Below are 25,400 nucleotides of genomic sequence, written 5' to 3'. Positions count from 1 at the left end.
GGCCAACAACAACCTGCCTGCTGTTTCCTTTAAATGATCTGTCAGACAGTTTTAAAACAGTAAGATGCAGTTACTCGCCCGTCTGATGTCTCTGAGCGCACAGCTGATGGGTCTGTGGTGTGTTGACATAATGTGATGCAGCTCCATGTTTACAGGTTACTTGTGGACCTCGAGAGTCCGATGAGACAATGAGACGTTATCTGATGAGACGCTGTCCGATGAAACGCGATCCGATGAGAGGCTGTCCGATTAGACGCCGTGCGACGAGGTGCCGTGTGATTTGACGGTCAGACGCTCGCCTGCTGTTGGGACAAAGTGTCAGAACAGATTCTCCAAAACTGGATGGTAGAGGACGGAAACACTGTCACACACAAACACACACACAGTTGTGTCTTCAGTCTGGTTTTTAATCTGTAATCACATCAAACTGCCGACTCTTCAGATGTTCACTGAGTTCAGACTCACAGCAGAGATAGAAAAATATCATCTGGAATAATAAAAGTACAACAGCAGGGTCCAGTTTTTCATCAAGCCGCTTCAGTGAAACACTCAGTTAAGATAATTCACATTTTAAATGGTAAATAAATCATGTTCTCTTTACTCTGTTACCACACAATATTATGTTCACTTTTATGGAGAGAGAAACTCAAAGCCCTGATGTGAAATTAAAGCGTCAGAGGAAACCTTTACCTGTAAACACTCAATTCATCTAAAAATTAACCAAAGCGCAATATATTTTGTCATAATCAACCTTTGTATTTAAACATTTTTATATAATTCCCTGTATTTTTATTTTGGTCGTTCTCTAGTTTTAAATTCTCATTTAATTTAATCAGATAGTCACTTCTGTATCAAATGTGCTGATTATCTCCACCAGCAATAGGAACTGAACTTAGATGAATTCATATAATAATAATAATAATAATAATAATAATAATAATAATAATGATAAATAATTCTTCTTATTCTTCTTAGTGCAGTAATTATATGATGATATATAGTTGTAGATTTGTGTTTGTTTTAGTGAAATTATCCTCAGTTGTTGGCTGTGGTCTGTGAAGATGTGACGTTGTACTTTCCTTCATCAGTTTGTGATCTGCTGCAGAGACCGGGTCACATCCGTAACCTGCTGCAGGTTTCTTATTAAATCAAATGTTTCTGGTTGGTTTTAAAACTTCTCTCAAACTGCATGCTTTGTGTCCTCAGGTCAAAACATCGTCTCATTTGTCCTGTTGATTTCTCGACCTCCAGCAGATGTCCCGACATTTCGAAGACTCAGCGTCTTCATCAGTTTTTGGTCCCAGGATGATTCAGATGAACCCAGGTTACGCACTGTGACCTAAGATCCAGAGACAATGTCAAACCTCTCAGCCAATCAGGACGCAATTATATTCAGCTGACGTCCCATCAGGACAGACAGATGTCTCTACTGTTTTCTGCTGTGTCTCTACAGTGATTCTATTGTGTGAACTCATCCACATTAGCAAACACTTTACCGAATGTCTCCTGTGATCACAGATCTCCAAATTCATGAACCCCAGAGAGGCGAGCAAACTAGGACCAAACCAGTCAGCTAATGTTACCCCAACACTCAAGAGGTCCGCTAACCACAGCAGCTAACCGGACTCTGCTGGGTTAGCAGTTACACTTAGCTATAACTGCTAACACTGAATGGAGTCCAGCTAGCTGAGCTAACACCGAACACAGTCCAGCTAGCTGAGCTAACACCGAACAGAGTCCAGCTAGCTGAGCTAACACCGAACACAGTCCAGCTAGCTGAGCTAACACTGAATGGACTCCAGCACCACGTTGGTCCGGCAGCCTCCTTAGGTCCGGGATGTGAGTTGGCTTATAAGGTGTCTAAACAGAGGTTCCTGGTGTACGACAGCTAACTGTAAGCTCGTTAGCATGTTGCTGGTTGTGGTTATGTGAAACACAACAGTTGCCATGGAGACCACCCTCATCTTCGTCAGAGGTGTGACGGTGTAGTTCCAGAGTCAGCTGACTGATAGGCTCTGCTCTGATTGGCTGACAGCAGCCAGAGGCAAGTTGCCGGGCAGCGAAGCCAATGGGCCTCAGTCAGTGAATTGCTGGTTCAAAACCTTGAATCCTTCTGAATCCTCCTGGCGTTTGGTCTAATCCAGACTGAGCTGACCCCGCGGACTGTTCAGCTGCTGGACTCTGGAGGCCTGCAGACGCTAAAACACAGAGAAGAACATCAACACCATTAGTGCAACCCTGCACCCTGTGTCCCTCGGTGATCCCCCTTATACCCAGGTACACCCTGTGTCCCTCAGTGATCCCCCTTATACCCAGGTACACTCTGCTTCCCTCATTGATACCCTGTATACCCAGGTACACTCTGTGTCCCTCATTGATACCCTGTATACCCGGGGTACACTCTATGTCCCTCATTGATACCCTGTATACCCGGGGTACACTCTGTGTCCCTCACTGATACCCCGTATACCCAGGTACACTCTGTGTCCCTCACTGATACCCTGTATACCCAGGTACACTCTGTGTCCCTCACTGATACCCTGTATACCCGGGGTACACTCTATGTCCCTCATTGATACCCTGTATACCCGGGGTACACTCTGTGTCCCTCATTGATACCCTGTATACCCGGGGTACACCCTGTGTCCCTCGGTGATACCCCGTATACCCGGTACACTCTGTGTCCCTCATTGATACCCTGTATACCCGGGGTACACCCTGTGTCCCTCGGTGATACCCCGTATACCCAGGTACACTCTGTGTCCCTCATTGATACCCTGTATACCCGGGGTACACTCTGTGTCCCTCATTGTTACCCTACAATTCATCAATTCTACAATGTCATTTAGCAGACGCTTTTATCCAAAGCGACGTACAACACAAGCAAGAATTTAGACTTAAGGAAAAAACCCTTAGTAAGTGCAAAAAGTGCTTCAGGTGTGATTAGTCACAGGTATTGCCGTCTAGTGGCAGAAGAAGTGCCGCACCCCCCCCCCCCCTCTTTTTTTTTTTTGGAAACCAAAGTAATAACCAGTAGCCCGGTGCAGTCTGCATCTGTATACCCGGTGCAGACTGTTTTTGTGTGACTCACCAGCTGCCGTTAGGACCAGAGGATGAAGGCCAAAGAGAAGAATAGAAACAGAAATAGAAACTGAAAGATAAAGAAAATATCATGTTTAAAGTCACAGATTGTTTACAAACTGTCATCTTTTACAGTTTACAGTTTAGTTGTTGCTACGGTGATGGGTAGCCTGTTGAAATCTAATGGTACACTGATGTTTCCGTCTAAAACCAATGTTTCTATTGGTCCTTACCTTCTCTTCCAGCTCTTTAATCTGCCGTTTCTGTGCTTCTATACATTCCTCTAACTCCTTGTTCCTCTGTTAAACGCAAAAACATAATCTTAACAACGCAATAACATCACGTCAAAAGTATCATGTCAAAAACATGAAAATATAAAAAACAACATATAAACAACGTCATGTCAAAAACATGTCAACGACATCATGTCCACTACACAGAAAGGTCTGTGTCAGTGTTGTGTGTCTGTTGTTGTTACTTGTTGTGTGACTGTGGTGTGGTTGGTGTTGTGTGTCTGTTGTTGTCACTTGTTGTGTGTCTGTTGTTGTTGTTGTTACTTGTTGTTTGGTTGGATTTGTGTGTCTGTTGCTGCTACCTGTTGTGTCAGTTGCAGCAGCTCCATCCTCTCTCTGAGGATTTGTGCGTCTCTCTCTCTCAGCTCGCACATCAGTGTTCGTTTCCATTGGTCCATGGCTCTGCGGAGCGCATCCCTCTCATCCTCTGTCAGCGTGTCGGACAGACGGCCCTCCTCCACCTTCAGGCCCTCCATCCTGGATTCGTCCTCATGCTGCAGAGCCTCAAACAGCATGGCCTCCAGCTCCAGGATCCTCTGAGCCGGAGACAGAAAACAGTTCATCGCCTCAGAGCTGTGGCCATATTACAGAAGAAAAACTCTTGGTACCCACCGGAAACCCTGTACCCCACAGCCCGTTACCCCACAGCCCGTTACCCCACCGGAAACCCTGTACCCTACAGTAAACCCTTTACCCCACAGTAAACCCTTTACCCCACAGTAAACCCTTTACCCCACAGTAAACCCTGTACCCTACAGTAAACCCTTTACCCCACAGTAAACCCTGTACCCCACAGTAAACCCTGTACCCTACAGTAAACCCTTTACCCTACAGTGAACCCTGTACCCCACAGTAAAACATGAACCTCACAGTAAACCCTGTACCCCACAGTAAACCCTGTACCCTACATTGAACCCTGTACCCCACAGTAAACCCTGTACCCTACAGTGAACCCTGTACCCTACAGTAAACCCTGTACCCCACAGTAAACCCTGAACCCCACAGTAAACCCTGAACCCCACAGTAAACCCTGTACCCTACAGTGAACCCTGTACCCCACAGTAAACCCTATACCCTACGGTGAACCCTGTACCCTACGGTAAACCCTGTACCCCACGGTAAACCCTGTACCCTACAGTGAACCCTGTACCCTACAGTGAACCCTGTACCCCACAGTTGACCCTGTGCCCCATAGTAAACCCTTCAAAGACATTTTCTTTAATAAACGTGAGACAATTTTGTGCCCCACCGTCAGAAAATGCCAGGTATAGCCCTCCTGTCTACAGGGAGACCCCGGTGGTTGTGCTCCTGGTTTCTTCCCACGTCACCGTCCTTTCTACGATCGGAGGCTGCTGTCACTGAGACGGAGATGTGATGTTTGATGTCTGTCTTTTGTTTTCACTGATATTGGCAGTAAGAAGCTGCTGTCACTGACCTTATGAGCCTGGTCCATTGACTGCTTCCTGTAGTCCAGCTCTTCATCCAGGTAACCCTTCTGTTTACTGAATAGGTCCTACAAAACAACATGCAGAGGTCAGAGGTCAGAGGTCAGAGGTCCACAAAAGAAGAACTGTGAATCCAATGATCCATCCAGATGGACATGAGACAGAATGAGACAGAGTGAGACAGAGTGAGGTAGAGACAGACAGAATGAGACAGAGAGAGACAGAGAGAGACAGAATGAGACATAGACAGACAGAGAGAGACAGAATGAGACAGAGAGAGACAGAATGAGACAGAGACAGACAGAGAGAGACAGAGAGAGACAGAGTGAGACAGAGACAGACAGAGAGAGACAGAATGAGATAGAGAGAGACAGAGAGAGACAGAATGAGACAGAGAGAGACAGAGAGAGACAGAATGAGACAGAGAAAGACAGAGTGCGACAGAGAGAGACAGAGTGAGACAGAGACAGACAGAGACAGACAGAGAGAGACAGAGACAGACAGAGAGAGGGAGAGAGAGAGACGCTGCTGCTGGTGGTTTGTATCTATGACCTGAAGATCACCACCAATATCTGATTGTTGTTAGAGGGCATCGCCGTGACGACAGGCTCCTCTGTCGGTGTGGTGTACAATGTCGCTGAGCTCTGTCAAGTGAAAAATGTTTGTTCCTATGAAATGTCCCAGTGGATTCAGGTTTCAGATGGCGACTATAAACTGCTGGTTAAGATCCTGCCGGGACCTTTGAATCACTCATCTGTCCACTGTCCACTATCCACTGTCAGCTGTCCACTGTCAGCTGTCCACTGTCTACTGTCCACTGTCTACTGTCTACTGTCTATTGTCCACTGTCTACTGTCTACTGTCTACTGTCTACTATCCATTGTCCACTGTTTACTGTCTACTGACTACTGTCCACTGTCCACTGTCTACTGTCATCTCTGGTTGTCACCAACGACACAGAGACTTCAGGGTTTGATTTCTACCTTCTCACTCTCGATGTCCAACATCTTCTGCTGCAGAGACGACTTGGTCACTTCAATGGACTCCAACCACTGTAACAGAGACAGACAGGTTGGGGAGAGACAGAGACAGGCAGATTGACAAAGTGTCAGAAAGTCTGGCAGGACATGAGGTTTTTTAGGACTCTCCAGGGGAGCTGAGACACAAACATCGGTCTGCATCAACTCATCTTTTATCAGAGATCTGAGGACGGGGTCAAAGGTCAGCACAGATGTTTTGTGTTACCTTCTCTGCCAGAGTGAGCACCGTCCTGGCATGGATCACCACCACCTGCTCCTCATTGGACAGATTCTGCAGGAAGACATGCAAACAACAACATGTCAAAGACACAGCCAGGACATGTGGGCATCAGCTGAGTCATAGATCAGTGAGACAGCAGATGGAGGACAGGAGACAAACTGCAGAGGACTGCAGCTCTGAGAGGACACCCTGCTGTTGCTGGAGGTTTTAGATCCAAATAAATAAAGAAAAGTGAGAAATCTGCTGCTTTTGATGGAAACAGGCGAAGTTCAGGTCAAACTTGATACTTTAATATAAAACACAAACAAAATAAATTCAACATACACTTACGGCGTTATCGCCCAGAATGTCCAACTTCTTCATCAGCTCGCTGATCACAATGTCCTGAGGAGGACACACAAACACCAATCAGAATACTCAGAACCACTCTGAGCTGCTCAGGTGTTTACAGGTGTGTTTATAGGTGTGCTCAGGTGTGTTTACAGGTGTCCTCAGGTGTGATGGTACTCACAGCCACTCCCTCTGCCTCACAGTAGATCTGTAGAGGACTGAGGCCTTCTGGGAAATGGAGTTGTTGGAAGTTAATGGCAGGTGAGCGTCGCTCTCTCTCCTGAACAGTAAACACAGCTCGTCAGTCAGTCTTACTGCTTTACTGGATGTTTACATCAGTGTGACTGGTTGAACTGGTTGTTTACTTCAGTGTGACTGGTTGAACTGGGGGTATTCCAGAAAGGAGGTTCAACAAACTTGGAGTCTAACCCTGAACTCTAAGATGATTTACTCCGAGATAGGAAACTCTTGAGTATTCAGTTCCAGAAAAGGGGGGTATTCCAGAAAGCAGGTTATGTGAAAACTCTGAGTATGTTAACCCTGAGATAAGGCAAACTCTGTGTTATCTGTTCCAGAAACAGAGTTGGCTTGACAGATCTGAGTGGTGTTTTGTTATTGGACTTCTGTGCCAGTCATGGATTATCCATAACAAACACCATGTTCAACCATAGGCATGTTCATAAGTGTACTTGGTACCAGAGCTCCCTAGACCAAAGATTGATGATCGATTTTGAGGTTGTGTCATCCGATAATTCATATTCAAATATTCAAATCACACCTCCGGTGGATCTTCTCATGCATCCCGGGGGGAGGTTGGGGACATGGAATCTGAGTAGTCCATGTTCAAAACCTCCATTGTAGAGGCAGCTGCTTGAAGCTGTTGTGAGAAGGTTTTTGGTGCCTGTTATGGCAGCAACTGAAGGAGACCATCAGGTTGAAGAAGGAGGCCTTCCGGGCTTTGTGGTCTTTGTTGTCTTTGTCTCTGTTCTTAACATCAGTCCGACTGGTTGAACTGGTTGTTTACTTTTGTCTGAGTGGTGTAAGCTGTTGTTTACGTCTGTGAGACTGTTGTTACCTCAAGTTCTAAGATCCGAAACTCCAGCAGCTCATTCTGATCTCTGATGTCCTGGATGTCGTTTTCCAGCTTCAGCTTCACACCTTCCATCTGCTTCACCTGCACAGCATCAGACATATACAGTCAAAATATACAGTCAGACATATATCATCTGAATATAGTCAAACATATACAGTCAGAATCTACATTCAGACATATGAAGTCAAGTCAAGTCAATTTTATTTATAGAGTCCATTATCACAAAACATGGTTTGCCTCAGAGGGCTTTACAGTGTACGACATCCCTCTGCCCTTAGACCCTCACTTCACCCAAAACTCCCGAAAAAAAACCCTGTAACGGGGAAAAAAAGAGGAAGAAACCTCAGGAAGAGCGGCAGAGGATGATGAGGGATCCCTCTTCAGGACGGACAGATGTGCAATAGATGTCGTAAATAACAAATGAAATACAATCATGACAAAAAGGAAAGAGAAAGAGAGAGGAGGAGAGAGGAGGTTTCCAGCTTCAGCTTCACACCTTCCATCTGCTTCACCTGCACAGCATCAGACATATACAGTCAAAATATACAGTCAGACATATATCATCTGAATATAGTCAAACATATACAGTCAGAATCTACATTCAGACATATGAAGTCAAGTCAAGTCAATTTTATTTATAGAGTCCATTATCACAAAACATATGCATGTCATATTACAATAACGGTAGGTTGAAATCATTAATTGCACTCTGATGATGTTGAGGGAGATGATAACAGTCTCATGCACGTGTTGATAGGGAGGTGTCCAAAGGCAGGATCACAGCATCAGCGCAACCAGGACCATGATTATACATTCAGACATATACATTCAGATATATACAGTCAGAACATACAGTCAGACATATACAATCAGAATCTACAGTCAGAATATACATTCAGAAACATATCATCAGAATATACAGTCAGAATATAGTCAAACATATACAGTCAGACATATACAGTCAGATTATACAGTCAGACATATACAGTCAGATTATACAGTCAGACCTACACCGTCAGAATATACAGTCAGACCTACACCATCAGAATATACAGTCAGACCTACACTCAAATATATAGTCAGACATATATACAGTCAGAATAAAATGTCAGAAAATACAGCCAGAAATATACTGTCCGAATACACAGTCAGATATATACTGTCAGAATATACAGTCAGACATAAACCGTCAAATATACAGTCAAAGTCAGACATATACAGTCAGAAATATATTGTCCGAATACACAGTGAGACATATACTGTCAGAATATACAGTCAGACATATACTGTCAGAAAACACACCTGTCTGTCTTTCTGTCTTTGTGCCTGCAGAGATCTTAAAATGAACAGAGGTCTCTCTCTCTCACTCTCTCTCTATCTGTCTCTCTGTCTTTGTGTCTCTCTGTTTTTGTGTCTTTCTGTCTGCAGATATCTTAAAATGAACAGAGGTCTCTCTCTCTCTCTATCTGTCTCTCTGTCTTTGTGTCTCTCTGTCTTTGTGTCTTTCTGTCTGCAGAGATCTTAAAATGAATAGAGGTCTCTCTCTGATCATTGTGATAAAAGTTGACAACACCACGATCCTGTTTCTTTGTTGACATTTGTTCTAAATGGACATCAAAGACAATGAGACGTCTGAGACAGAAACATCAGCGATGTAAGAGACGGCAGAGACGAAGAGACGTCAGAGACAAGGAGACAAAAAGACATGACGCTGTATGATGTCAACACAAGTCTCACCTTCTCCACCAGCTGTTGATTCCTCTGATACAACGCCTGCTTCTCCTCCACCCACTGGACATCCTGAGAGACAGATGGGAGGACAGAGAGGCAGACAGGAAGACAGACAGGAGGACAGAGAGACAGACAGGTAAATGAACATTATCAACAGCTAAGAGCTGTTTAATAGAAAAGACGACTTCAGTCTGAGAGACAAACACACGTTCTGTGAAAAATGAGGACAGACTGAGACATCTGCAGGTTTTAAATATGCACAAATACTGCAGTGACAAGCTTCTCAACCAGGTGAGAGGGAGGCTGAGTCCACACCGTTCTCACCTGGTCCACCAATCACAACACAGGTAATGTTCTCACCTGGTCCACCAATCACAACACAGGTAATGATCTCACCTGTTGGATCGTTTTTGTTTCTTCAGAGTTCCTCTGCTGTGATATTCGCCTCCTCTGTTTATCTCTGTTCTACGTCTGTCTGTGTGTGTGTGTGTGTGTGTGTGTTTGTGTGTATAAACAGTGTGTGCGTGTGTGTGTGTGTGTGTTTGAGTATATATACAGTGTGTATGTGAGTGTGTGTACACTGTGTGTGTGTGTGTGTGTGTGTGTGTGTGTGTGTGTGTGTGAGTGTGTGTGTGTGTGTGTGTGTGTGTGTGTGTGTGTGTGTGTGTGTATGTTACCAGTCCTTGTTGTTTCAGTGCTGACTCCAGATCAGCGACTCTGGACTGATATCGACTGATTTCACTCAGCAGCTGCTCTCTGGTCTGAAACACAGGGAATAGAACCGTCAGCCTGTTAGTGCCTCGCTTCATTACAGGGAATAGAACTGTCAGCCTGTTAGTGCCTTGCTCAGAGGTCACGTCACCTTGATTTCCTTCTCAGCGTCGTAGTTTTCCTCCGCTGGTCTCCGTCAGCAGAGCGTACGCTCGCTGCAGCGCTTGATACTCCTGAGTCAGCTGACGGTAACGGAACTCGGACTCTTCACGCACACACACCTGAGACACACACACAGGGTAAGTAAGACCAGTCAGACCAGTGACAGAACCAGCCAGACCAGTAAGACCAGCCAGACCAGTAACAGAACCAGCCAGACCAGTAAGACCAGTCAGACCAGTAAGACCAGTCAGACCAGTGACAGAACCAGCCAGACCAGTGACAGAGCCAGTCAGACCAGTAACAGAACCAGACAGAACAGTAACAGAACCAGTCAGACCAGATCTACAGAAATACCTGAAATACAGAAAAGAAAATGACACCCTTTTGATGAACTTTCTTTTTGGCTGGCAACCTGAGTTTATCTCATCTCATCTATAGGAGACAATATCTCTCCTCTATAGGAGACAATATCTCTCCTCTATAGGAGACAATATCTCTCCTCTACAGGAGATAACTTCTCTCCTCTGTAGGAGACAATATCTCTCCTCTATAGGAGACAATATCTCTCCTCTGTAGGAGACAATATCTCTCCTCTACAGGAGATAACTTCTCTCCTCTGTAGGAGACAATATCTCTCCTCTATAGGAGACAATATCTCTCCTCTGTAGGAGACAATATCTCTCCTCTATAGGAGATAACTTCTCTCCTCTGTAGGAGATAACTTCTCTCCTCTGTAGGAGACAATATTTCTCCTCTATAGGAGACAATATCTCTCCTCTATAGGAGACAATATCTCTCCTCTACAGGAGATAACTTCTCTCCTCTGTAGGAGACAATATCTCTCCTCTATAGGAGACAATATCTCTCCTCTGTAGGAGACAATATCTCTCCTCTACAGGAGATAACTTCTCTCCTCTGTAGGAGACAATATCTCTCCTCTATAGGAGACAATATCTCTCCTCTGTAGGAGACAATATCTCTCCTCTATAGGAGATAACTTCTCTCCTCTGTAGGAGATAACTTCTCTCCTCTGTAGGAGACAATATTTCTCCTCTATAGGAGACAATATCTCTCCTCTATAGGAGATAACTTCTCTCCTCTGTAGGAGACAATATCTCTCCTCTATAGGAGACAATATCTCTCCTCTATAAGAGATAACTTCTCTCCTCTGTAGGAGACAATATCTCTCCTCTATAGGAGATAACTTCTCTCCTCTGTAGGAGACAATATCTCTCCTCTATAGGAGACAATATCTCTCCTCTGTAGGAGACAATATCTCTCCTCTACAGGAGATAACTTCTCTCCTCTGTAGGAGACAATATCTCTCCTCTATAGGAGACAATATCTCTCCTCTGTAGGAGACAATATCTCTCCTCTATAGGAGATAACTTCTCTCCTCCTCTGTAGGAGATAACTTCTCTCCTCTGTAGGAGACAATATTTCTCCTCTATAGGAGACAATATCTCTCCTCTATAGGAGACAATATCTCTCCTCTACAGGAGATAACTTCTCTCCTCTGTAGGAGACAATATCTCTCCTCTATAGGAGACAATATCTCTCCTCTGTAGGAGACAATATCTCTCCTCTACAGGAGATAACTTCTCTCCTCTGTAGGAGACAATATCTCTCTCCTCTATAGGAGACAATATCTCTCCTCTGTAGGAGACAATATCTCTCCTCTATAGGAGATAACTTCTCTCCTCTGTAGGAGATAACTTCTCTCCTCTGTAGGAGACAATATTTCTCCTCTATAGGAGACAATATCTCTCCTCTATAGGAGATAACTTCTCTCCTCTGTAGGAGACAATATCTCTCCTCTATAGGAGACAATATCTCTCCTCTATAGAGATAACTTCTCTCCTCTGTAGGAGACAATATCTCTCCTCTATAGAGATAACTTCTCTCCTCTGTAGGAGACAATATCTCTCCTCTATAGGAGACAATATCTCTCCTCTATAGGAGATAACTTCTCTCCTCTGTAGGAGACAATATCTCTCCTCTATAGAAGATAACTTCTCTCCTCTGTAGGAGATAACTTCTCTCCTCTGTAGGAGACAATATCTCTCCTCTATAGGAGACAATATCTCTCCTCTATAGGAGATAACTTCTCTCCTCTGTAGGAGACAATATCTCTCCTCTATAGAAGATAACTTCTCTCCTCTGTAGGAGATAACTTCTCTCCTCTGTAGGAGACAATATCTCTCCTCTATAGGAGATAACTTCTCTCCTCTGTAGGAGACAATATCTCTCCTCTATAGGAGACAATATCTCTCCTCTATAGGAGATAACTTCTCTCCTCTGTAGGAGACAATATCTCTCCTCTATAGAAGATAACTTCTCTCCTCTGTAGGAGATAACTTCTCTCCTCTGTAGGAGACAATATCTCTCCTCTATAGGAGACAATATCTCTCCTCTATAGGAGATAACTTCTCTCCTCTGTAGGAGACAATATCTCTCCTCTATAGGAGACAATATCTCTCCTCTGTAGGAGATAACTTCTCTCCTCTGTAGGAGACAATATCTCTCCTCTAAAGGAGACAATATCTCTCCTCTGTAGGAGATAACTTCTCTCCTCTGTAGGAGACAATATCTCTCCTCTATAGGAGATAACTTCTCTCCTCTGTAGGAGACAATATCTCTCCTCTATAGGAGATAACTTCTCTCCTCTGTCGGAGATAGGAGGTTATATCTCACTTATGTAGGAGATAAACTTTGAGTCTGGCGTTTTGAGACTGAGAGCCATGCAGAGTGAAGCGTTTAGTGAATGATTCAGATAATTTTAAAGATCAGACAAATGCAGCAGAATTCAAAGATGTGACCCATCAAAGTTAAGCTGTTGATCTAAATGTAGCTGATCCCTAAAAAGGTTCTGGTTTCTTGGTTCCACCTGAGAACTCAACAGGAACCAGGTGTGTGTTCGAATACCTCGTCTGGTTCTGTGTCCGGAGTTCTGTCAGTGTGAAACGACAACGATGATCCATCAGAGTCCACCGACGCCTCTTCATCATAACCATAGAACGTCTCTATGACCTGTGGGAGAACAGGAGGACAGGAGAACAGAGAGGAGAACAGAAAGGAGAACAGAAAGGAGAACAGAAAGGAGAACAGGACAACAGGAGAACAGGAAAACAGGAAAACAAAAAAACAGGAGAACAGAACAGATAAAGAACAGAAAGGAGAACAGGACAACAGGAGAAATGGAGGACAGATTAAGAACAGAATGGAGAACAGGAGAACACCAGAATGTGAGAACGATGACCATTGTCTGACACATCAGTCAAGAGCTCTGATCAAAGGTTCACTTACACAAAAACACTTCAGCTCCGTCAGAGACTTCTACTGAGCTGTCAAATACACTCACCTGTACAGTAATACTAACTGAAGTAGAAGTAGTAGTAGCAGTAATACTAACAGTAGTAGAAGCAATAGTAGCAGTAGTAATAGTAGTATTAGTTGTAATAGTAGTAGTAGTAGTAGTAGTAGCAGCAGCAGTAGTAGTAATAGTGATAGTAGTCTCACCCTGCAGGCAGCAGTAATAGTAACAGTAGTAGTAGCAGTAGTAATACTAGTAAGAGCAGTAGGAGTAGTAATAGTAGCAGTAGTAATAAATAGTAGTAGCAGTAGCAGTGGTAGTAGTAAAAGTAACAGTAGTAGCAGTAGTAGTAATAGTAGTAATGGTGGTAGTAGTCTCACCCTGCAGGCTCTGAAGGTTCGTTTCCTCCTCACTGAGTCCTGACGTCTGTATCTCAGGAGCATGTCTCTCTCCTGGAGGAAACACAGAGCAACATAAATCATTCGTTCGTTCGTTCGTTCATTCATTCATTCATATATTTGTTTAGTAGAAGGAGTGTGCTAAGAGTTGCAGTAGCAGCAGTATTGATTAGTACTTACTATAACATTCTTTACATAACCAGCCGTCTCCAGAGCCTGAAAAAAAAAAAAACACAGAGTAGTTTAAATATCAACCGTAGTAGTAGAAGTATAAGTAGTATTTTTACCTAGAAGAAGTCATCAATAATGTGTAGTAGCAGTAACAGTACTTCTGATAGGTCTTCAATGATGAGTCGTAGCAGTGGTAGCAGTACCTCTGACAGGTTGTCGATAATATCTTGTTGCAGTACTAGTCATGGTAACAGTAGTAGTAGTATTAGGAGTTTTAGTATTTATAATATCAGTGGCTTGGACAGGTCATCGATGATGTGCAGTAATAGTAACAGTAGTATTTGTAGTATTAGTACCTTGGACAGGTCATCAATGATGTGTAGTAATAGTAACAGTAGTATTTTGTAGTATTAGTACCTTGGACAGGTCATCGGTGATGTGTAGTAATAGTAACAGTAGTATTTGTAGTATTAGTACCTTGGACAGGTCATCGGTGATGTGTAGTAATAGTAACAGTAGTATTTGTAGTATTAGTACCTTGGACAGGTCATCGGTGATGTGTAGTAATAGTAACAGTAGTATTTGTAGTATTAGTACCTTGGACAGGTCATCGGTGATGTGTAGTAATAGTAACAGTAGTATTTGTAGTATTAGTACCTTGGACAGGTCATCGATAATGTGTTGTTGCTCCAGAACTTGTAACTTTAGAAACTCCATCTCTCTCTCATCCTGGCTGTAACCATGGTAACTGGTGGAGTGACTCCGGTCCAGGTCGTTTAAAGAACTCGGCCGCCTCTGTGGACAATAACACTGTTGTTACCATGTACCTGAGGAAGCCTCCGTCCAATCAGAAATCTGGGTTTTGTGAACAGTCTGTCAGGTGGAGTGAAGTCACTCCTCACAGATTAAAGATAACTCAGCAGGACTCTGCTGGACCAGACTGGAGCAGGCTGGACCTGCACCACTCTACTGACTGGGACCTTGTCTGACAATGTGAGGTACAGGTGTACATGTACAGGTGTACAGATGTACAGGTGTACAGGTGCAGAGGTGTACAGGTGCAAAGATGTACAGGTGTAGAGGTGTACAGGTGTAGAGGTGTAGAGGTGTAGAGGTGTAGAGGTGTACAGGTGCAAAGGTGTACAGGTGTACAGGTGTACAGGGTGTAGACGTTTAGAGGTGTACAGGTGTAGAGGTGTACAGGTGTACAGGTGCAAAGGTGTACAGGTGTACAGGTGTAGACGTTTAGAGGTGTACAGGTGTACAGGTGTACAGGTGTACAGATGCAAAGGTGTACAGGTGCAAAGGTGTACAGTTGTACAGATGCAAAGGTGTACAGATGCAAAGGTGTACAGGTGTACAGGTGCAAAGGTGTACAGGTGTAGTCAATTTTCAAGTCAAGTCAGTTTTATTTATAGGGCCCATTTTCACAAAACATGGTTTGCCTCAGAGGGCTTTACAGTGTACGACATCCCTCTGCCCTTAGACCCTCACATCACCCAAAACTCCCGAAAAAGAACCCCTGTAACGGGGAAAAAGTCGAAAGCCTGACTGAAAGTGTAAAGTCTGACTGAAAGTCTAACGCCTGACTGAAAGTCCAAAGCCTGACTGAAAGTCCAAAGTCTGACTGAGAAAGTCACAGAGTTGATGAACCACTCTGTCAAGGGTTTTAGAAATAAAGGGGAGATTAGATATCGGTCTGTAGTTCGCTCAGGATCGAGAGTGGGCTTCTTTAGAAGACATTTAATGACAGCTACTGTAAAAGGTGTGCAGGTGTACAGATGCACAGTTGTACAGGTAGAGGTGTCAGTGCGCCGTAGAGGTACAGGTGTACAGGGTCAGGGGTTACCATAGTTACCATCTCCATGTTCTCCTGGGTGACGAAGCGCAGCTTGTTATCAAGGCGACGCAGAGCGAGAGCGAGCTCCTCGTTTTTTTCCTGCTCAGACGTTTATTTTTGTCCAGAAGAGGAAGAAACTGACTCTCAGCCTCCCGGAGACGCTTCAGCTGCAGGCACACACACACACACACACACACACACACACACACACACACACACACACACACACACACACACACACACACAATCAGCACAAAATATACACAAAACAACAAACAGGAGGTCAAGAACTGCATGATGTCACTGAGGGTCCTCATGAGTGTAGATAGATAAACATGTGTGTGTGTGTGTGTGTGAAGTGTGTGTTACCAGTTCGTTGCGTTCCTCTGACAGCAGAGCGTTTCGATCCTCCAACTTCCTGATGACAGAGCTGAGCTCAGCGATTTTTAACTGAAACCTCCGAGTGTCCCGGTCCTCCTGAGACTGTAAAACACACAGACACACACACAGACAAAAAAACACAGACACACACACACACACACACACACACACATACACACACACACACACAGACACACACACACACACACACACACACACAGACACACACACACACACACACACACACACACACACACAGACACACACACAGACACACACATACATACACACACACACACACACACACACACACACACACAGACACATAGACAGACACACACACAGACACACACACACACACACACACACAGACACACACACACACACACACACAGACACACACACACACACACAGACACACACACACACAGACACACACACACACACACACAGACACACACACATACATACACACACACACACAGAGGTTGGTGTGAGGTCCTTCAGGTTGCTGCAGTGTCGCTCTGCTTCATGTTGGACATGAAAGTGTCTTTCTGTCCTTTAATAAGAAGTCTGTGGACATGAAGACATGAAGACTGAGGGACAGAAGACAACTGCGACTCCCAGGGTGCACTTCACTTCCAGCCAAGAACAGCTTCATGTCTGCTGATATGTGACTGTAGTAATAACTGTAGTAGCTGTAGTATTTCTACCATGGACAGCTGTTTGTCCCCTGACGAGTCTTTATCATGTGTAGTTGTAGTATTTGTAGAATTTATAGTGTTTGTAGTATTTATCGTAAATGCAGTATTTAGAGTATTTTGCATGGCTTTGTTGACCAGATATATTATCTATATATTTCTATACAAAGTTGCATGTTGATGTGAGATTGGCGCTTTAGGTCCGTCTGCGAGTCACAGAAGTGAGGTCATCACGTGTCACGCAGCACGAGGCTTTTCAATGGTCGTCCACCTGATCACATGACATGCAGGTGGCGAGGACAAGTGAGCAGTGGATTGTGAGAAACTGAGGACCAGAGGACACGCCTGTCTGACGGCGGTCCAAGTGTTTGGATGGATGCTGAGCAGCGTTCGTAATAATGTCACTGGGAGGCGAAGTTCACATGTTAAATTGTGACAGGAAGTGATGTCATGCAGTGCGAGTGGAGGCGGAGCTTACAATGTGAGGAGCGGTGTTAGGGGCAGGGATAGAGGGTTGGCCCGGGTGGCCGAGGCCGACCCTCTGAGCGTCCCTCAGCGCTGCGATCTGCTGCTCGGCGGCCTGCGTCTGCAGCTGGAGGCGGTGGGCGTGTCCCGCCTGCAGCCCCAGGGCCTTATCCAAAACACTGACTGCCCGGTCCTTCAGCTTTATCTCATCCATCTGCACACACACACAGATGGACACAAGGACAGATGGGGGAGAGACAGACAGGTTAGTCAGGATAGGGTCAGTCAGACAGGTGAGAGACGAAGTTAGTCAGACATACGGGTGAGAGGCGGGGCTAAATCCAACATGCATAAATTTGTTTTTTTTTTAAAGTGACTCGATGAAGGACCTGAGCCTGAACATACTCAAGCACACTCCAGGATAATTATCCAGCCAGCAGGGGCCATTCTCACAACACTGACTAACGTTACCTACATGTTGTAATAATGTTTTACAGAAAACATTTTCATCTAACGTTCAAAGAACGTTTTAAGGATGTTTCTCATTTCAAATAATGTTCCTGTGAGGTTAAATGCTGACTAAAGGCCTTTGCACACCAGGGGCAAAGCGAATAAACGGCACAAAATAGCTTTTAATTGGAGGCGATTCTGTCTATTCACATGCGGGGCGACGCGGTTTTACAAATAAACTAATTTAAATTCTAAAAAACAATCGTACCGGGGAAATCAAAATGGACTTCGACATCAAGTGGCGATGACCTGGTGCTTATTTTTCTTAATAACGAGACAAAAACGAAATAAATGGGTTCATCCCATCCTGGAAAAGAAAGGAGAACTCGGTGAGTTCCACTGTTTGGTTCAGGAGCTGAACTGAACCACCGCCGCTTCAGGACTGCCTTCAGGATGTCTGTCAGACAGTTTGAAATACTTGTACAGCAGCAGTTTCAGAGAGCCGACACACACTACGTCGTGGTTCTGAGGTGAGACCATACTCTGTTTTTAAATGTGTCATTTGAGTAAAGTCCCATTTGTTTGTGAACAGCTGGAGCTGTGCACACGGCGCATTTGGTTCATTCATATTACTGGACAGGAGTTGGGCTTCCTGTCTCGATTTTTTACGAGGCCACATAATATCATATTAAAGACACAAACAACTTAGCACAGGCGAGAGACCCCTCACGTGGTCTCTGAGGTCCTTATCTTTATGTTTTTGCCTTTTATCAAACAAAACCGGGATTTGTGAAGCAAAAACAATCAACCGGTCCACCATATTGAATATTTTGAGTGTGATGTGGCAATAACGAGCATTTTGATTGGTTGAATGTGTACTCGTTGGAAGTGAAATGAAATAAAAGCAGAAATTTCGCTCTGCAAAATGACATTGCTTGTGTGAAAGATTGCATTGAGGGTTTGCTACAGGTTTGAAAAAACGTACACTTGCACACGTCTGGTGTGCAAAGACCTTAAGATGTAACATTTGAGCTGCAACACTGAGGATGTTTTAGTGATGTAGAGACGTGACAGATCAGAGCACGTTCTTTTATAAAACGTTCCCACAGTGTTACATGAGAACAAAGGAAGAATGTTTTCAAAGTAACATTTAGAACATGTTATTGAGGACTGAGATTACACAACTTTTTTTAAATGAAAATGCAATGTGATAGATTAATAATAAGACAACATTTTTAACATTTTTTATGTTTATAGAGAATGTTTCTTGAACTTTAAAAACATTCTAGGAACTAAAAGAAAACTAGAAATGTCCCTAAAACATTGCATTGGTTGCATTACAACATTCTTAAAACGTTTTTTGAAACGAAGATTGCTGGCTGGGTGGACCCAATTCAAAGTGTCATAGAGCCGAACAGAGAAGAGAGCTGACAGCAGCAGCAGCAGCAGGATCCTCGTCATCAGTAACAAACACCAATAAAATGTTCACAGTTTTCCAAAATAAGTGTGAAGCCACAAAAACCGGAAACTACTATTTGTTCAAAGACTCATAAAAATAATTGACGCTGGCAGAGACCAGCGTCCTCTTCACGCTTCACTTTCGTTCTCTGAATGATCAAACGTTCTTCTCCCGAGGTCATCATGACTCAGAACGCCATCAGACCGGGTACCGGGTCCACCCGAGTCCATCAGGACGCACCAAACCCCAATAACTGGAACCTGATCCGACTCTTGTCACAGGGTTAGGACTTGGACTGTCAGAACTAAACGGCCCCGTGACGACCACAGAGCCATGTGTCAGGACATTAACCCTTTGAAACCTGAGAAAACTTGCAACAAGCAGCTTAAGAAGAAGGACCAAGAAATCAGCAAAGAACTAGTCAAAAGCACAAGATAAATACTTCAAATTTATCAACATAAAAACTAACAAACAAACAAACAAACAAAAACAAGACAGTGAAACAAAAAAAAACACAGCAAACAAGGAAAAAAACGAAGAACTGCTTAAAAGTTATAATTGTGTAAAATAATCTAAAGATATAATTACAATAATTATAAATGTCGTTCTCTAAAAACAATTTCCCTAAAAAAATATATATCTATCTACAAGCAGAACATTTCTTGCCAAGATCCTCAATTCCCTTTCTTCCATGTTTTTGAAAGAAATCAAAGCAACATGCTCCAAGCTCAGAGGGTTAAAATCTTGTGAAAGGCATCTGAAAGCAGTGATGTCAATCCAGGTTTCAAAGGGTTAACCCTGTTCTGCTCATTCCTCCTTATTTCATTCAAAAACCTTGTTGGTCTTAAATTTACGTCATCAGTCAGGAGTTTTTTTTTTCTTCCAGGTGGCCTGAACGATGCAGGAGATAAATCATCACAGCTGAGATGATGCAACGGGTTTAAGTGACAAGTTTGGTGTCAAACTAATGCAGCAGAAAGGGTTAACTCTGCAGTCAGACTGAACACTGCAGCGGATGAACGCAGCCTGAAAGAAAAGCTGCTCCTTTAAAATGGCAGAAAACTGCTCGACAAGAAATATATTTTTTACTCAAAACTGAACAGAAAACGGTTGCTGTTTTCCATGTTCCCTGAAAACTGAGTGAAAGTGAAGAGAGACTGAGTTCAGTCTGTGAACAGAGTCTGCTCTGTGTGTGACTGCCGCCGACTCGTACCACTCGCTGTTTGTCTTTTCACCGTGTCATACGAGTCAGAGTGTCTCACTCAGTCTTTGTTTTCTGTTTTCTGTGGGTAATTGTGGGTCACTGTGGGTCTCTGAGGGTAAATGCCGTTCCGTTCACTGTGTGTCACTGAGGGTAACTGCAGTTCACTGTGTGTCACTGTGGGTCACTGCACGTCACTAAGGGTACCTGCAGTTCACTGTGTGTCACTGTGGGTCACTGCACGTCACTGAGGGTAACTGCAGTTCACTGTGTGTCACTGAGGGTAACTGCAGTTCACTGTGTGTCACTGTGGGTCACTGCACGTCACTAGGGTACCTGCAGTTCACTGTGTGTCACTGTGGGTCACTGCACGTCACTGAGGGTAACTGCAGTTCACTGTGTGTCACTGAGGGTAACTGCAGTTCACTGTGTGTCACTGAGGGTCACTGCACGTCACTGAGGGTACCTGCAGTTCACTGTGTGTCACTGAGGGTCACTGCATGTCACTGAGGGTACCTGCAGTTCACTGTGTGTCACTGAGGGTACCTGCAGTTCACTGTGTGTCACTGAGGGTCAGTGTCCTGAGGTGTTGAGTCTGAGCAGGTCGTGTTAAAACCACCTCGAGTCACGTGAGTGTGTGTGAATGGAGGTGAAGGTGTGACTCGGTGACTCGTACCAGGCGGCGGACCTCCCTCTCGCAGTCCCTCTTGGTTCGGTTCAGCTCCTCCTGGTGTTGGTGGTGAGCTGATCGCAGTTCGGCTGCCCGTGCCTGGCAGGCCTGCTGAGCCGAGGTCAGAGCCTCCTCAGCGCTCCTCTTTGCTCCTCTTTGCTCCTGCACCTCCTGCTGGAGGCGACAGCGCTCCACCTCCCAGCCCCTCCTTGCCTCCTCCACCTCTGCCAGGAGGGTGCTCCTCACCTGAGGAAGGACAGGACAGAGAGCCTGAACATCTGAGGAGCTAAAGGGACCACACACCTTTTCAGAGAGAAGACGTGTCTCTTTGTCAGCTGCTGCTATGAGAGTTTAACAGGAAGCTGAACCGAAACCCGAAGAAAACTTCAAGAAATAAAAATCAAATTAACAGTCGCAGCTTATAACAGACCACAGCAGTGGAAACAAAACCGACTGACTGAAAACATGAGGCCCGAAGTAACAGCTTCAAACGCTGAGATACAAAGCTACAGCTTCAAACACGAGATACAAAAAAAACAGCTTCAAACACAAGATACAAAATAACAGCTTCAAATCCGAGACACAAAATAACAGCTTCAAACACCAGATACACAATGACAGCTGCAGACAGGTGTGTACAGGTGTGTACAGGTGTGTGCAGGTGAGAACAGGTGAGGACAGGTGTGTACAGGTGAGAACAGGTGAGGACAGGTGTGTACAGGGGAGGACAGGTGAGGACAGGTGTGTACAGGGGAGGACAGGTGAGGACAGGTGTGTACAGGTGAGGACAGGTGTGTAAAGTCACCTTGTCAGTGGATCCGTCCCTCAGCGTCAGCACGAGTCCATTGAGACGCTGAATCTCTCCGTCTTTGATCTTGATGACCCTCATCAGCTCCATCTCATGTTGCCGTAGTAACGTCTCCCTGGTGATGGCGAGCTCCTTCTGCTTCTCCTCGTGGAGTTTGGTCTTCAGCTCCGTCACAGCGACCGTTGCGCGGTGATGCTCCGCCTTCAGCTCCTGACTCTTCTCCCTCTCCAGACGGCTCACCTGAGGACCAGCGGTCACAAGACAACATCAGCAGGGGCAATCTGGGGTTTGTAGTCCTTACCTTGTTTTCAGTTTGTAGTTCTATCTGGATGTAGGACTAATCCTAGGGGCACTCTGGGGATTGTAGTCCTTACCTTGTTCTTCTCTTGTTGTAGTTCTATCTGGATGTCCGTCAGTTTGGCTCTCAGCTCCTCATTAGCTGCTTGAAGAGTTGCCATGGCGTCAGGTCGCTCCCCCTTCCCTCGCCCCCCTGCTCCTTTCTTTGACATCACCGTCTCCTGCAGGCTCCGCCCCCCAATGAGCTGTCTGTCAAACTGAGGTTTGACTACATCTGGGCCCGCGGACACACGGAGAGACACACACCAACACACACCTCAGACAGGAAGTGACATCACATCTGTGGTCACATTGCAGGTGACAAGCAGACTGAAAACATGTCTGTTTCTGTTCTGAGGGGACAGAGGACAGGTGGAGGACAAGTGGATATCAGAGGAATTGCATCCATTGACCTCTGACCTCCATGATAAGTCTCTGCTCCTCCTGACAAACTTCCTGTTGTTTTTAAAAACCTGGTTGGTGATTGAAAAGTTTGCTAAATAACGCTCAGCTATTTTGTTCTAGTGATGTGTTGTACTGGAAGGGTCGTGTATCAGAAGCAGGAAGATTTTACCTGTGTCCCTCTGCTTTAGGATTTTATTTTTCTCCGATTAGGTTATTACAGTTTTTGTGTGATTCTTACGTAATTGTGCCTCTATGAAATGCTGCTGGCAGTATTAACTGCTCACAGTGGTATCAGTGGGATCTTTATCGCAGACCACCACAACCACGATGATCATGCAGAAGGATACCTAGAGCGTAATATGCAGACGCAGAAGGATACCTAGAGCGTAATATGCAGACGCAGAAGGATACCTAGAATGTAACATGTAGACTCAGAGGTTCACTGACAGAGTGGCGACATGTGACATGTGGTTTCAGGATCAGCTGTTCTCGTACACGTTAACTCTCTGAATACACCGAGGCGGGACAGGAGAACCTCTGACAGGTGATGAACTAACGCTGCCACGGCAACACATGAAGGTTCCTATAGCAGTAACATCAACACACACACACACACACACACACACACACACACACACACACACACACACAGTTCAGGTCTAACTGAACACACACATGAAAAAGTGTAGATCACTCACCGTCCAATAGGAAGCCTCGGACACTGCATTGCTGAGTGTATGTGTGTGTGTGTGTGTGTGTGTGTGTGTGTGTGCGTTAGCCTTCTAACCTGAGCATGCTAACCAGCTAGCTACACTGCAGCTCACTGTGTGTCAGTGTGTGTGTGTTTCTGTGTGTCCAGTCAGCATCAGCCTCCACCTCTCTCTGTCTCTCTGTCTCCCTGTCTCTCTGTCTCCCTGTCTCTCTGTCTGTGTCTCTGTCTGTCTCTCTGTCTGTGTATGTGTGTCTGTCTGTGTTAGCAGTTAGCTCCTGTCAGTGTGTGTTTGTGTGTCGGTGCTGTTAGCATCTCTGCAGCCTCTGCTGGCGTCATCCTCCTCCTCCTCCTCCTCCTCCTCCCAGCATCCCTCAGTGACACAGAGCTGAACCTCCTCAGCTCTGCCTCCCTCTGCTGGACACTCTTTATCATTACACCATCATGTCATCTTCATCACAGCATCATCATTATCATCATCATCATCATCATCGGTCCTGTGGTGAAGGTGGTCTGCGGTGACTCTTGGTGTTTTCCAGCTGTCGGTCATCATGGCGTCCTCTCGTTTTCTGCGTCATGTGACCTTGGCGGCTCTCCGTAGGTTTCTCTGATTGGTGCATCAGCTGTGAGATGATTCATGAAGTGTTGATAAAGTTCATTAAAAGATTGTTTTACCTGAAATGAATGTTTCTGTCCGAACAAACAGCTGTGATGATTCGACTGGTGTGAAATCAAAATGAAAGCAGTCTATATATAAATTACATACATGTAAATTAAATCATGCAACACAGCTGTGTGAAATCAGCCACATCCAATCAGTGTTTTACAGGATCGAAATATGGGGTGTTGCAAACACTGCACAGAAATACACACATCATGATAAACTCACAGAAATACACACATCATGATAAACTCACAGAAATACACACATCATGATAAACTCACAGAAATACAAAAAACAGGTACAAGTGATCCACACTGAACCTAGTGTGTATATATATATATATATATATATATAAATATATATATATATATATATGTGACACTGTCACGATGCTACTTTAAGATCCCAGAGAGCAGATACATGCAGAGGACGTGGGTCCAGTGGGTTCTTCATCATCTGCTGGCTCAGCAATACTCAACAGGTCTAAGAGCAGACCACAGAACAAGACCCAGTACACATCACACTGGCAGACAGCACCTGGCCCTGACATGGGTCACACCTACCGGCAGGTTCAGTGTGGATCAGGTGCAGGTTCAGTGTGGATCAGGTGCAGGTTCAGTGTGGATCAGGTTTAGGTTCAATCAGGATCAGGTGCAGGTTCAGTGTGGATCAGGTGCAGGTTCAGTGTGGATCAGGTACAGGTTTAGTGTGGATCAGGTGCAGACAGAGGGACAGAGAGACAGACTTTTGACTTGACTCAACTAGCCTTGTCACTCCCTCTGTCCCTCTGTCTGAGAGACAGACAGACAGGCAGGCAGACAGAGAGTCAGGAGGACAGGTGGACAGACAGAGAGAAAGGCAGACAGAGGGACAGACAGACAGAAAGACAGACAAAAAGAGGAACAGAGAGACAGAAAGACAGACAAACAGAGGGACAGAGAGACAGAAAGACAGACAGCAGCATCTTCAGAGTTTCAGTTTAATTAAAACACTTTGATGAACAACACACAGACACTGTCCAATCAGAGGTCAGGACACTAAAAAACATCCAATCAGAACATCCGGACACAAAGTCTGTCCAATCACAGCTCACCTTGTTACTGACAGGCGAGGGGGCGGGGCTTACATCTTCATCTCAACATAAAAAATCTGTTGTTTACAGCAGCATCAAAAACAAACAAAAACACATCAGACAGGAAGTGGTAACAGGTCATCTGCCGAGGGGGCGGAGTCATGGCCGGGCCAATCAGCACGTCAGGTTCCTACAGTAACAGTCAGCTACATGTTCCAGTGTTCTCATGTTCTTGTGTTCTACAGTTCTCA

At 44.8% G+C, this 25,400-nt stretch overlaps 1 protein-coding gene across 1 annotated transcript; it reads right to left on the bottom strand.

Moving 5' to 3' along the window:
* Window positions 1-1,838: 1,838 nt before the first annotated feature.
* On the bottom strand, window positions 1,839-23,422 carry jakmip3 (Janus kinase and microtubule interacting protein 3). The gene is given in 26 exon segments (XM_042507825.1): window positions 1,839-2,198; window positions 3,092-3,151; window positions 3,315-3,380; window positions 3,677-3,910; window positions 4,810-4,887; window positions 5,803-5,871; window positions 6,065-6,130; window positions 6,410-6,463; window positions 6,591-6,689; window positions 7,485-7,583; window positions 9,240-9,302; window positions 9,911-9,994; window positions 10,096-10,122; window positions 10,124-10,225; window positions 13,032-13,136; window positions 13,800-13,871; window positions 13,998-14,033; window positions 14,646-14,783; window positions 15,838-15,924; window positions 15,927-15,995; window positions 16,198-16,311; window positions 17,389-17,589; window positions 21,162-21,401; window positions 21,961-22,203; window positions 22,338-22,534; window positions 23,403-23,422. Coding segments are annotated over 24 exon segments (2,532 nt in total). The 5' UTR covers window positions 22,473-22,534; window positions 23,403-23,422; the 3' UTR covers window positions 1,839-2,198; window positions 3,092-3,100.
* Window positions 23,423-25,400: the final 1,978 nt, after the last annotated feature.

Source organism: Plectropomus leopardus, chromosome 19 (genome assembly GCF_008729295.1).
Source record: "Plectropomus leopardus isolate mb chromosome 19, YSFRI_Pleo_2.0, whole genome shotgun sequence".
Taxonomy (NCBI): domain Eukaryota; kingdom Metazoa; phylum Chordata; class Actinopteri; order Perciformes; family Serranidae; genus Plectropomus; species Plectropomus leopardus.
This window is presented reverse-complemented; position numbering and strand designations above follow the sequence as displayed.